The following is a 12727-nucleotide window of genomic DNA, read 5'->3' as shown; positions in this document are numbered from 1 at the left end:
CTCTTAGCCTTGAGAAGAGTACATGTCATATAGATAACTCATTTAGTGCTGAGTACTATGCATTTTCTTATTTAATGCATGTTACCATCAACAGAAGTTTGTATTAATTAGCATCTAATAAAAAGCAAGGTCCTAAAATGATGGTTGAGAGATACATTGATCTATCTGATTTTTAGGATCTACAGGTTTTATTATCATTATGTAAAATGACACTGGAAAACATCAACATTTTATAACTTTATTTAATTTATGAATTAAGTGGGATATACTTTAAAATGGTGACAAAGCAGCAGTGCATTAATATAAAATTAATTTGGTTTTTTTATCATTGAAAAAGAAGAGATATCAGGATGTCTAGGATTGTTCAGGTGGGTATGTGATCTGCAACCCAACTTTTCCTTTTCCATATCTTGTGGTCCAGTCAAAATGTTTATTTCACAAATTAAAAAAGTAACAAAGATTAATTGCTTGTAATAAAAAGTGCAAATTATTCCTTTTATATGTACAAACTGCAAAAAGCATTCAGAATATCTATATACAATTTCTTCTGTAGAATGTAGTCACAAAACCATAGCAGGAAGATAGAGTTTCTAGAAAGAACAATTTCTTGTTCAGTCCCCAGAAGACCAGAGAAAATGATTTTCCTCTGTTAGCTTTGCTCTGTTTCTCAAATTTAAAGGTCCAAAAGTGACAGTATCCCATGCATAACTAATGATCAGGTCATATCAACCAGAATTATATATTTTCACTTCATGGTGATTATGAATTACAGAATGCATATGCATGGCCCCTATGTAGACATAATCATATAAAACATAGTTGAAAAATACAATGGATTAAGATGCCTGATGAATCAAACCTCCCCAGGACCAAAGATCTGCCCTCCTGGTGCTTTCAGGCAAGACCATCTTCTGCTACATAAGTATCTGAAGCCATGGATCTCTCTAGATACACTCCTTGGTTGGTGGTCTAGTCTCAGGGAGAACTGGGTCATCAGGTCAGCCTATATTGTTCTTCCATTGGGGTTGCAATCCCCCTCTGCTCCACCAGTCCTTGTGCCAACTCTCTCACTAGATTCCCTGAGCTCAGTCTGATGGTTGGCTCCAGGCTTCAGCATCTGCATTGGTCAGTTGCTGGCCGGATGGCCCAAGGAACTGCCACACTTGGTTCCTGAGAGTGGATGGGGGAGCATTCTTATACAAGTGAAAGGAAGGGGGAGGACAGATGTAGGGTGGCTGGGGTGGGAGGGGGTGGGGGATGGAGGAAGGGTAATCAGAAAGTGGGATAACATAGGGTAAGGGTTGGTGGAGGAGGTAATTGGGAAGTGGGATATCAATTGAGATGTAAATGAATGGAATGATAATAAGAAAGGTGAAGAGCACACCTTTAATCCCAGCACTTGGGAGGCAGAGGCAGGCAGATTTCTGAGTTCGAGGCCAGCCTGGTCTACAGAGTGAGTTCTAGGACAGCCAGGGCTACACAAGAGAAACCCTGTCTCGAAAAACCACACACACACACACACACACACACACACAAAAGAAAGAAAAAAAATAAGAAAGGTGAAAAAGATCTTTGATGCTGGAGGAATATTTTATGTAAGTAAAATACTAAATGGTAGATACTAAGACAAATAGCTATTCTATATACACATGGAAAATTATTAATATGCAAAATTTTAGATTTCTCCAAGTTTGAGTTCTATCATATGTGACTTATTCTCCCCTAGGTATAGATATTAAAATAAAATTAAAATAGAATAAATTTAAAATAAAATTAGTAAAATGTTTAAGACATTTTAACTTAAACATTTTACTAATAGGGGCTATACATATTTTAATGTTTAACAATGGGAGTCATATTTTATATATTTTTATGATCATTGTAAACCTCTTTGAGTAAAGTATAAATTCAAGTATTTTATGTTCATTTATTATATATTCCCATCTGTATCTAAATGTTTTGAGGTAAACATTACTTTGTGAACATGTTTTGAGGTAAATATTATTTTGTGAACATGCCCCTTGTTAGATTATGGGTTTCCAAAATTTTCCGAGTCTTTTAAAAATGTTATCATAAGAACCTATTATCCAGGATTTGCAGCATTCCAGTTAAACAATTTCCTTTCATGGATTGATTTCACCTTAGATAACACAGCTTACATATTTTTCCCAACTTATTTTCATGATTAGGTGTTAAGTTTTACTATTTAAGAATATTGCCAATTTGCTGTAAAACTGTATATCTGGGTGTTGTGCATGTGCTTATTCAATTTTTGTATTACCATATGAATGAAAAAGAAAAGCAGAAATACAAAAATAAGTATGACTTTAAAATTTTTTAAATGAGATTTTTGTTTTAGTTTATTATTTTCACCAATTTTGTACACATATGCAATGTACTGAGAGCATATTACTTCCAATATCCTCTCTTATACCTCACACCTGCTGACAATTTTCATTTTCCCAAATACTTTATTTTCATGTTGTTCTTTAACAACTAAGTTTAATTAGTCTGCATGGCTGTAGATACATAGGTGTTTATGAAATGAACAGTTACAACTTAGCAATAGTGATACCACTGCAGGAAAAGACACAGCCTCCTCTAAAATGAGTTGCTACTTTGTTAATGTGACCAGAGATAGATCAAAATGTATTGGCAAGATGATTGATGCTCAATTTTCTCATAAAAATTATTCTAAAGGCTAAATAATTTTAGAGCCGTTTCTCGGGGATAAAAGCATGATATCCTATATATGCAGATACAACATAATTGTTTGGACTTCAGAAAATTCTGAAATTACTCATGTACCTTTATTTACATTTGAATTCATAGAAATCATTTTTATATACATTAAGAGGCAGAGGAATAGACATTCGAACTGTAGTTTTAAAAAGACAATAAAAACAACAACAACAGAACAATGTAACAATAACAACAGAATCTCATATAAACTAGGGTTATAATAATAAAAGAGAAAACTGTGCTAAAAATATTGAGTGTTTGTAGTGCTGTGTGTGTACCAAAAATTCATTACATTCTGATTAGAGAGGAGAATGTAGGTCTCAGCTTTCCCTAAGAAACTCAAAAAGGAACTGAATTTGTCAATTTTTTTTTCAGAATTTTTAAGTAGGGTTTAGAGAGACTGATAATTCACTTACTGACATTCAATGAGCATGTATTTTTCTAGTTGTATTGGAAGTTACTGTTCTATATACTTCACAGAATCATAGAAGACTGTCAGAAATATGGGTACGAGTATTTGGGGGAAATAATTATATATTAATCTTAATATATGGATATCCAACTTTAAATTGCACCCATATATTATAAAAATATAAATTTTTAATATTTTATTTTTTAAAAATAAATATTTTGTCTCAGATAGTTCATTGAAGATTGATGATCTTGCCTAATACAATCTAAACAGAGTAAACTGTACAAGAAATTTTAAGTTTGAGGAAAATGCATTATATTTCTGGAGGGGAAATGGGGAAAGGAGATAACATTTGAAATGTAAATAAATAAATAAATAAATAAGATGGAATTTGGAAATTCTCAATATGGAAAGAAAACATTGCAAAATCAGTGCATTAACAGGGAAAAAAACTATGCGAACACATGACACTATTTGTGAAGTATTAGTTTTCTCAGTGCAACAATCACCTCCTTGTTCCTGAGGCTGTATATTAAGGGATTTAACATGGGAGTCACAATGGTATAGAACAGAGATAGTAGTTTGTCAGTTCCAGGAGAATGCATAGACTTGGGCCTCAAGTATGTAATGGTGCCAGATCCATAAAATAAAACCACCACCAGCAGGTGTGAAGAACATGTGGAGAAGGCTTTTGCCCGCCTTTTGGCTGTTGGCAACCTCAGGATGGTGGCAATGATTTTGCTGTAGGATGTAAGCACCAATATAAATGGAAGTGCAGCCACCACCATAACAACCACATAGACAGACAGCTCATGAACTGCAGTGTCCCCACAAGCCAGCTTGAGGATTGGTGGTATGTCACAGAAGAAGTGGTCTATTTCATTAGAATTACAAAAATGCATAGAGAATATCCAACAGGTTTGTCCAATCTGAATTGGAATGCCGCTGAGCCAGGAGCCTGCTGCCAGCTGAGTGCATTTTTTTGAGTTCATAACCAATGTATAGTGCAAAGGGTTGCAAATGGCCACATAGCGATCATAAGACATCACAGCCAGGAGGAAACATTCATCCGTTCCAAATATAAGGAAGAAACACATTTGCGCACCACAAGACAGCACAGAAATATTTCTATCCTGTGTCCAAATGTTGAACAGAATTCTTGGGACAGTAACTGATACATAACAGATTTCCAGAGAAGAAAAATTTGCCAGGAAGAAATACATGGGTTTCTGCAATGTATGGTCAAGACTAGTTATTAATATGATGAGGCAATTGCCAGTGAGGATAATCATGTAAATGATTGAGAACAATGCATACAGAATCCCTTGGAGGTTGGGAAGAGCAGAAAATCCCAGCAGAACAAATTGCATTACTGTAGAAATGTTGCCTTCTGACTCAACTTCTTCATGTTTCATATGTAGGAATGATTTAGTCAATGTCTGAGCCATTTTTATCTTTAGCTTTGTTTCTTCTGCAACCCAAGAATGGCTTTCATTCTTAGTTCTTCATTCTCTGTACAAATTTGTTGCTGTTATTAAGTATCTGTGCAAAACCCCGTATTTTATCTTTCTTTTATTTATTGGTTATTTTATTTATTTACATTTCAGATGTCATTCCCTTTCCCCGTTTTTCCTCCCTAGAATCCCCTATCCTATCCCCCTTCTCCCTTTTTGCTTTTATACCATTTTAATTACATGCAAGTATTAAGGTCAGTTTTAGGTTAAGAAATTAGCAATACAAGTCATTATTACAAGAAATTAGCAATACAGTCAAGAAACAAGCAAGATAATAAACACAAATAGTCAAAGAACAAGCAAGGCAATAAACAAAGTTCCATGAACACTCCCATGATCACTATTTCTAAGGGCTTATCAGGATGACCAAAATATCTAAGCCTACTTCCCTGTCCTAGTCCAAAGTCATTTTCATGCCTGAAGCTTACTTCCTTATTCTAATCTAAGATTTAGATTCCTGCCTAAAATTACAAGAAATGTAATTAATGTTAATAATGAATGAGAAATATTAGGTAATGTTATTACTCTAATAAGATACATTGTTTTTTAAAATTTTTTAGTGTTTAAACTCACTATATCCTTAAATCTAAAATATTTCAATAGCAGTTTTACTCATTATTTTATACTCATTATTTAAATAAGTTTCCTGTAACTCTCAGTTTATATTTACTTTATATCCAAATACTTCATTTTCAATCTAAAACAATTTTGTAATCAACATAACACGTATGAAAAAATTAATTGCAAGAAATAGAATATAATATCTAAGCTTCAATGGCAAACAAAGGATACAACAAAATATTATTTCAACTTTAGTGTAAAATCTGTAAAACGAGCAATTAATTCCTGTTCAGATTTTACAGTGAGAAGTAAGGTGATACACATGTAGGAAATCTCAACAATGATTCTAATAAGAAAGTACATATTCAAATACATGTTTATTTATTTTACAAACTGATTACATCCTACAGCTTATATGTGTGACAGTCTTAAACCTCTCAGCTCTTTATGAATTCCTACTAAGGCAATTCACTGCATCTGGTATTTTTCTCTCTGTGGTGTGCTACTGCATACATGTTTTATCATTGGATTACATATATTTTCATTTTTTATATCTAAACCTACATTGTGAAAGTTCTAAAAGGTATTCTTTGCATCAGTATGTGGTGAAAATCTTATTATTTGACAAAAGTGGTTTAATGCATTATTGAAAAATTACGAATAAGTTTATTCCTATTCAGGCTACTCCCAAGTGGTAAGAGGTGATTCTTAGCTAGAGTTCAGAACCCCACCTGGAAAAATTTTGAAATTTGTATCTGTGAAGGTTAAGTGGCTTCAAGTGGGGATCTGAAAAAAATAGACTATTTTCATTATCTCTTGCAGAAAGATAATTTCATATCAGTGTTTTGGTGTGGACAATATTATATCATATTATGATAAAAATAATATGAAGGGCAAACTAACTCACTGCAAGTGAGAGCCACATATGCATTCTGGCTCTAGATGTTTTACATATAGGCAGTGATCCAAGCATCAAACACATGCTAAATAAAATTTATTATGTTGTTATTGCATTTACAATTCTCTGGACAAGACAATTACTTAACACACTTAACACTTCCCAACCTCCAAGGGATTCTATCTGTACTGTTCTTCATTCTTTACATGATTATCCTCACCCGCAGTTGCCTCGTCATATTAATAACTAGGCTTCACCATATATTACTGAAACCCATGTATGTTTTCTTGACAAATTTTTCCTCTTTGGAAATCTGTTATAAATCAGCTAGTGTCTCAAGAATTTTGTTCAACATTTGGACACAGAATAGAAACATTTCTGTGCTGCCTTGTGCTGTGCAGATGTGGTTCTTCCTTATGTTGGGAACTGGTGAATGTTTTCTTTTACAACGTATACACTTATCTGTACACTTAAACAATTCTACTGATTAAAGTTTGAAGCTAATCATTGTTGAAAACCTTGTAGCTGTCAGGGAGAAGTGAGAAGATTATAAAAGTTACAAGAACCTGGGAGAACTAAGAATTGAGGAATACAAGGTAAAGTTCATTAGTGGAAAGAAAGTTCTAGTTAGAAGTATAAGTTGCTTAATGCTACCCCGTAGTTGTGACTATAAAAAATTATATATTACTGTCTGTTAAAGTTAACCCTATAAATATTTGAATATATTCAAACTAAAATGTATACATGCTCTAGGAAAAAGCATGTAACATTACATTATCCGACATTACATTATTATTTAACATTACATTATTCTAGGTAACATTACATTATCCAAAATGTAACATTTTGGATAGTGACATACAGTAAACTTCAACACTGTTCCCATAAACATTCAGAATTGCAATATATATGGTTAAAAAAAGTGAAATAAATGTCACTGGGAGAGATGGGAAAATGTATATTTTCATACAGAGAGAGATAGAGAGAGAAGGAGAGAGAGAGAAAGAGAGAGGAGATAACTGAGTTATTAAGAAAATTTGGTTTTGAATAGTAATAAAACTAAGATTTGATTTCTAGTGATATCACATAAAATATGCCTATGTAGCCTATAATATTAAACAGTGTATTAACTTACTTTCATTCATATACCATTCCAGTTCAAGCCTAATTCAGAAAAAGCAACAAAAACAAAGAAACCATTTGTTAAGAGGAAGAAAAGCTAACACAAGTCAACATGCTGTAATCTTTATCTTGTTACTAATTATGTGGAGATTATAGTTTTATAAAATACTGTCTTCAGAGTAGACATATGTAAAATATTTAGGTATATGATTAACTCAGTAATTTATTAATAAATGTTAATGTTTATATGATTATGATGAAAATTATAATAGTAATGTTGCTATTTTAGTGTCTCTGCTCACTATATAATAAAGTTTTATGCCTTTTAACTTCATCTGAGCTCATAGTAATTATATGCAGAAGAATATAAACATGTATCAATCAGGGCTTTGAAATTTTAAAAGAAAATCAAAGAATCTATATTTTTAAGATAGTCTATTACTCTAGATCATTTACTGATACTAAACATACATGTATTTGTAAGTTTAAATTGTAATATAAAAAGTGATTCATGTTAAATTATTGCAAACAAATTACATAAAGTACATACCTTTAATGGATTCATCAAAATAATAGAAAAAATAAAATTAAGTCAAATCATTTAATTTTTTAGTTTATCTATAGTCTCCACCATAACTTAGAGTCACAACTTGGAGCTTTCTTTAAATAATACCTGTTCTTTACCCTGGGGACCAACTACTTTCCAATTTAACTTTATAATTGAGGTGATTTTGTTTGTCTAACACTCATAGGAATTTTGATACAATTCTAAAAATACTGTTTTCTTCCTCCTCCTCCTCCTCCTCCTCTTCTTCTTCTTCTTTTTCTTTTTCTTCCTCTTCCTCCTTCTCTTCCTCCTCTTCCTCATCCTCCTCTTGGTACATTTTTAATTTCTTACCTGATTTTTTTTAGTGATTATTTTGTACTGAGTGTTAAAACTATTAGAAAATTGCAACAGAATATCACTTACATAAAAATTAAATGCCATCAAAATGAGGAAAATGCAGTTTTGTAAGATGCTAGCTTATAACAATGAGTACTCTTTTGTTAGCAATTGAATTGCCTTCAATTTATGGTTATTTGTTCATTTAAACTATTATGGGGTATTCAGCCTGGGTCCCCTTTGCCATATTCATATCAGTCAATCAAGTCAGTCTATATCCTCTCTTAGATTCTGAAAAAGAGACAGATTAATTGATAGTCATGGAATATGTGCATTACTTTTAGAATCATCTGCATTGAAATTGACATTCAGATTGTCCATATACAGTCTTCATGCTAAATTTAGTCATAACAATGAGCTTAAAGAAAATGGTAGAAATTATTATTTCCAGTTTATCTTCTGTTTGGCCAGCAAAGAAACTCATGAAGTATGATAATGTGAAATTCAAACTGTGGTTATATTATGTGATTAGTTAAGATGAAGTTCATGCTAATGATGACTTCTAAAATTTCCATCGCTAAATAAAAGAACACATGCAAGTAATCCACAAAATGGTTACATTCCTCATGTTTTAGCCATGATGCTATTTTTTTCAGTGTAAAAATGTGTGTCTAAAATAACAGAGATTTTTTTTATCTCCAAAGATAAAGTTTTCAACAAATTCCTGATTGTTATGCAACAAAATAAATGTCTCTTAAAATAATTTTCTTCAGGTGTGAGAGCAGGAGAAATAGTCTTCCCCAGAGAAGAACACACCAATTGGTTATCCAATATCAGCCCTAAACACACACACACACACACACACACACACACACACACACACACACACATATATATATATATATATATATATATATATATATATATATCATTATACACATGAAGCACGTTATATATGGGAATATACATATACATATATACATGCAATACAAATTAATTAAAAGCACAAAGTTGAAACTAAGCACAGAGGACAGTATAGGAAGATTTGGAGAGACAAAGGGGATTTGTAATTACAAATTAATACAAAAAAATTAAACAAATAATTACATCTATAATTTAATAGAATTAAGAACATAATGTTAATGGTTGATATTTTTAAGGTTTTAATAAACTGAAATGTCATATAAATCCCATGTATAGATGTATCATTATTATTATTATTATTATTATTATTATTATTATCATTATTTAGTCTTTTTTTTACAGTCGAGTTGTTACCCATCTCCTGGTCCTCCCTTTGACTGTTCATCGTCCCATACCTTCTCCCCCATCTTCCAAGAAAATGCCCCAGCCCCGACCCCCCACCCCACCAGACCTTCCCACTTTCTGGGGCCTCAAGTCTCTAAGGGTTAGGTGCATCTTCACTCACTGAGGCCAGACCAGGCAGTCCTCTGTGTATATGTGTCAGAGACCTCATATCAGCTAGTGTATGCTGCCTGGTTGGTGGCTCAATGTCTGAGAGAAATTGAGACAATCTCAGGGTTCTGGTTAGTTAAGACTGCTTGTCTTCCTATGGGGTCACTCAGCTTCTTCCAATTTTTCTTTGATTCAACCATAGGGGTCACAAGCTTCTGTCTGTTTGTTGTGTGTAAGCATCTGCATCTGACTCCATGTTGGGCCTCTCAGAGGACAGCCATGTGAAGCTCCTGTCTCTAAGCACAGATTAGCATCAGTATTAGTGTCAGGCCTTGTAGCCACCCTTGAGCTGGATCCCACTTTGGGCCTGTTACTGGACCTCCTTTTCCTCAGGCTCTTCTCCATGTTTGTACATGCAGTTCTTTCAGACAGGAACAATTCTGGGTTAGAGTTTTTGACTGTGGAATGGCAACCCTATCCCTCACTTGATACCCCGTCTTTCTACTGGACGTGGACCCTACATGTTCCCTCTCCCCATTGTGGGGTATTTTATTTATTTATTTATTTATTTATTTATTTATTTATTTTTGCAATCAGCAGAGGTTTATTAGGGGAGGAGCTGGCAGTCAAAAACGACAAGCTCTTTAGCTCCAAGAGCAGGGTTTTTGGCCACGTGTGGTGGGATAAAGGGTCTTTTATAGCATGGGGTGGGGGGAGGAAGGCATTTTCGCGCGCTTACACATGATTGGTTGTTTTACAAATTTTGAACATAGCACTGGGAAAACCAAGGGAGGGGTAACCAAGAACAGTGGAACATTTCAGAGAATCTAGCCCAAATGATCTAGAGTCACTTTTTCTGGCTATAGGGCTATGGCCCCACCTAGGTGATAACATCTTTATCTGTAGTCAGGAATGCCTTCCTGCCTTGGGTGAGGCTTGGGGAATGTAATCCAGCAAGTGTCCTTCACCTGGAATGTGAAGGCCTGAAATCTTATTTTCAGTTCCGAGTTCTGTAAGGCGGAAAAATCTACACATATTTCATAAAATGGCCTTTATAATTTTTCACTCTACATCCCCACCTCTTCCAATTTGGTTATGTTTTTAATCATAAAAACTCAATTATTAATAAGTCTATTTTCAACCCCACTTTTTCCGATTTGGATCTTTAGAAAAGTTTAAACTCCAGTGTCATAATTACCATTTTCTTGACCCAAAGTCCTACATTGGTGGCGCAACACAAAAAGCTGAACAGCACTTATTCTCTCTCTAACAAAAGTTACTAATCTATTTAAAATGCAAGGGCCTATGGTTAAAAGCAAAAGTAAAATCACAAGAGGTCCAGCAAGGGAGGATAACAGGGTTCTCAACAAAGGGGACTTATTGAACCAACTTTCAAACCAGTTCTGCTGTTCCTCTCTATCTTTCTGTCTCTGGTCTAACCTTAACATTCTTCTCTTAGAGCAACACACTTCTTTAAGAAACAGCAAGTCTAGTCCTCTTAGCAGCACCTGTCTCTATAGCCATTCTTAGTCTCAATGTAACAGCTAGGGTCAAGGAAAATAGGCTCTCTGCAAAAGCGTCTAGGGTGTATCTCAAACTCAGTTAAAGAGTACCTGCGGGAACTAGCTGGACAAGTACACAATAATCTTTGACTGCAAGCTCACCATTTATCAATCTTAGGAACTAAGTATCTGTTAGCAGGGCTTCTTGGGCCCTATTCTATTGACTAGGGGTTTCAAAACTTTTTTTTTTCTTTGAAAACTACTTTCAAAGTTGTCTTCTGACTTTTACACATTTTGTGGCACATAGCTTTCTATATACACATAAAATCACATATATAATAAAGAGAAATTGCAAAAGGAACAAATCTATATAACTCTAGATTTACATTTCAACTTCAATCTTGTAATCACAAGCTGTCATTTAACCTTGGGTGTATACACACTAAGCCCCATCCTCTAAGGCAGCATTGCCCCCGTGCCTCTAGGGGGGGATGTCTCGGGAGTCAGGGCCTGCTCTTTGGCCTTGTAGAATAGCAGACAACCTTGAGCTAAACAGCAGGAGGTTGCTCTGGCGTCTGGATGTTCAAGCACGTGTTGGTGGATTTCAAGGAGGTCAGATGGTCAGCAGCACCAGGAAGTCTCTTAGTAGCCTGAAAAATCATTTCTCACACCAAAAGGACATTCTGGGTATGGAGCAAGGACAAGGGACACTCTAGCCAGTGCCAGTTCCCAAAGGTAGTTTAATTTTAGGGTTCTGTATATTCTCTCTACCTGTCCTGAGCTTTGGAGACAGTATAAACAGTGGAGCTTCTAATATCTCTGACAATTCCTGACTTACCTTAAAACTGCTATCTGATCTAATTACCTAGGACACTTGAAACCTCGAGAAGGTCCCTATTCTAGGCTGTTTTCTCCTAGGTATTTCTTATCTATTCTAAGTCTTATTATTTCTCTGGCTCAGAACCTAAGGTCCCTTATACGCTTTAAGTCTCTTGGCTGCTTGGTCGTACTCATATCTTAAGAGTCCATCTGTGTGTTTAGCCTGGTAAATGCTTTGCTTTCTGGGGAGTATAGTTCTCCCTTCTTGTGTGCACCATTGTCTCTTTTTCTCTAGATAGTATCTGGCAGGATGGCTAGCAATCTGAGTTCTTTTTCTTACTCTGTGCTTTAAGTGAGGCCATCTCTTAGGCCCACAACTGGAACAGGCTGCCGTATCAAGACACTTGATCTGTCCGGTTATTGCCTCAGGCCACTGAGTCTCCTCCCTTTTGGTGTCCTGGGCAACGAGTACTCACAGTTGCTGGCTTCATCAGGGTTTCCTCTCTTGTTATGTAGTCCTACAGACATGGGCTGTGGCAAAAGCATACCTGTTGTCCATGCAGATGTTGGTCTTCTTGTCAGCCCCAAGTTCCAAGGTTGTTCTCTGCACCGATGATCTCAGGGGTAGGGAGTCAGTCCAGATGACATTTGTGTCCACCACAGTAGTGCTGGCTTGCCTCTGACCAGCATGGAGAAAACTGCTCCCATTTGTAAAGCACATTACCTCGGCTCCCGGCTGGAGTCAGTAGGAGGAGCCTTTCCTCTACCGTGAGTTCTTGTCAGTTAGTTGCAGCCTGTCTGGGCCCCAATCCTGGGGAGTAAGTCTCAACCCGACAGAGGGTAGGAACAGTCTAGGAT

General features: G+C 35.2%; 1 protein-coding gene across 2 annotated transcripts; it reads right to left on the bottom strand.

Moving 5' to 3' along the window:
• Positions 1-2376: 2376 nt before the first annotated feature.
• On the bottom strand, positions 2377-7873 carry LOC117704093 (olfactory receptor 10AG1-like). 2 transcript variants are annotated; one of them, XM_076928264.1, is made up of 2 exons: positions 7800-7873; positions 2377-4666 (listed from the first exon to the last, which is right to left on the bottom strand). In XM_076928264.1, the coding sequence occupies exon 2, from the start codon at positions 4600-4602 to the stop codon at positions 3625-3627; it is 978 nt and encodes a 325-aa protein (XP_076784379.1). In that variant the 5' UTR covers positions 4603-4666; positions 7800-7873; the 3' UTR covers positions 2377-3624. The 2 variants fall into 2 exon arrangements, with proteins under 2 accessions (XP_076784379.1, XP_076784380.1); XM_076928265.1 differs by lacking the exon at positions 7800-7873 and adding an exon at positions 7263-7293.
• Positions 7874-12727: the final 4854 nt, after the last annotated feature.

Source organism: Arvicanthis niloticus, chromosome 2 (assembly GCF_011762505.2).
Source record: "Arvicanthis niloticus isolate mArvNil1 chromosome 2, mArvNil1.pat.X, whole genome shotgun sequence".
In the NCBI taxonomy this organism is placed as follows: Eukaryota; Metazoa; Chordata; class Mammalia; order Rodentia; family Muridae; genus Arvicanthis; species Arvicanthis niloticus.
Note: the sequence above shows the minus strand (reverse complement) of the source record. Positions and strands in the feature narration are given on the sequence as shown.

Coding starts and splice junctions, on each gene's coding strand:
- LOC117704093 (XM_076928264.1), bottom strand. CDS start 4,602: ATGGCTCAGACATTGACTAAATCATTCCTACATATGAAACATGAAGAA.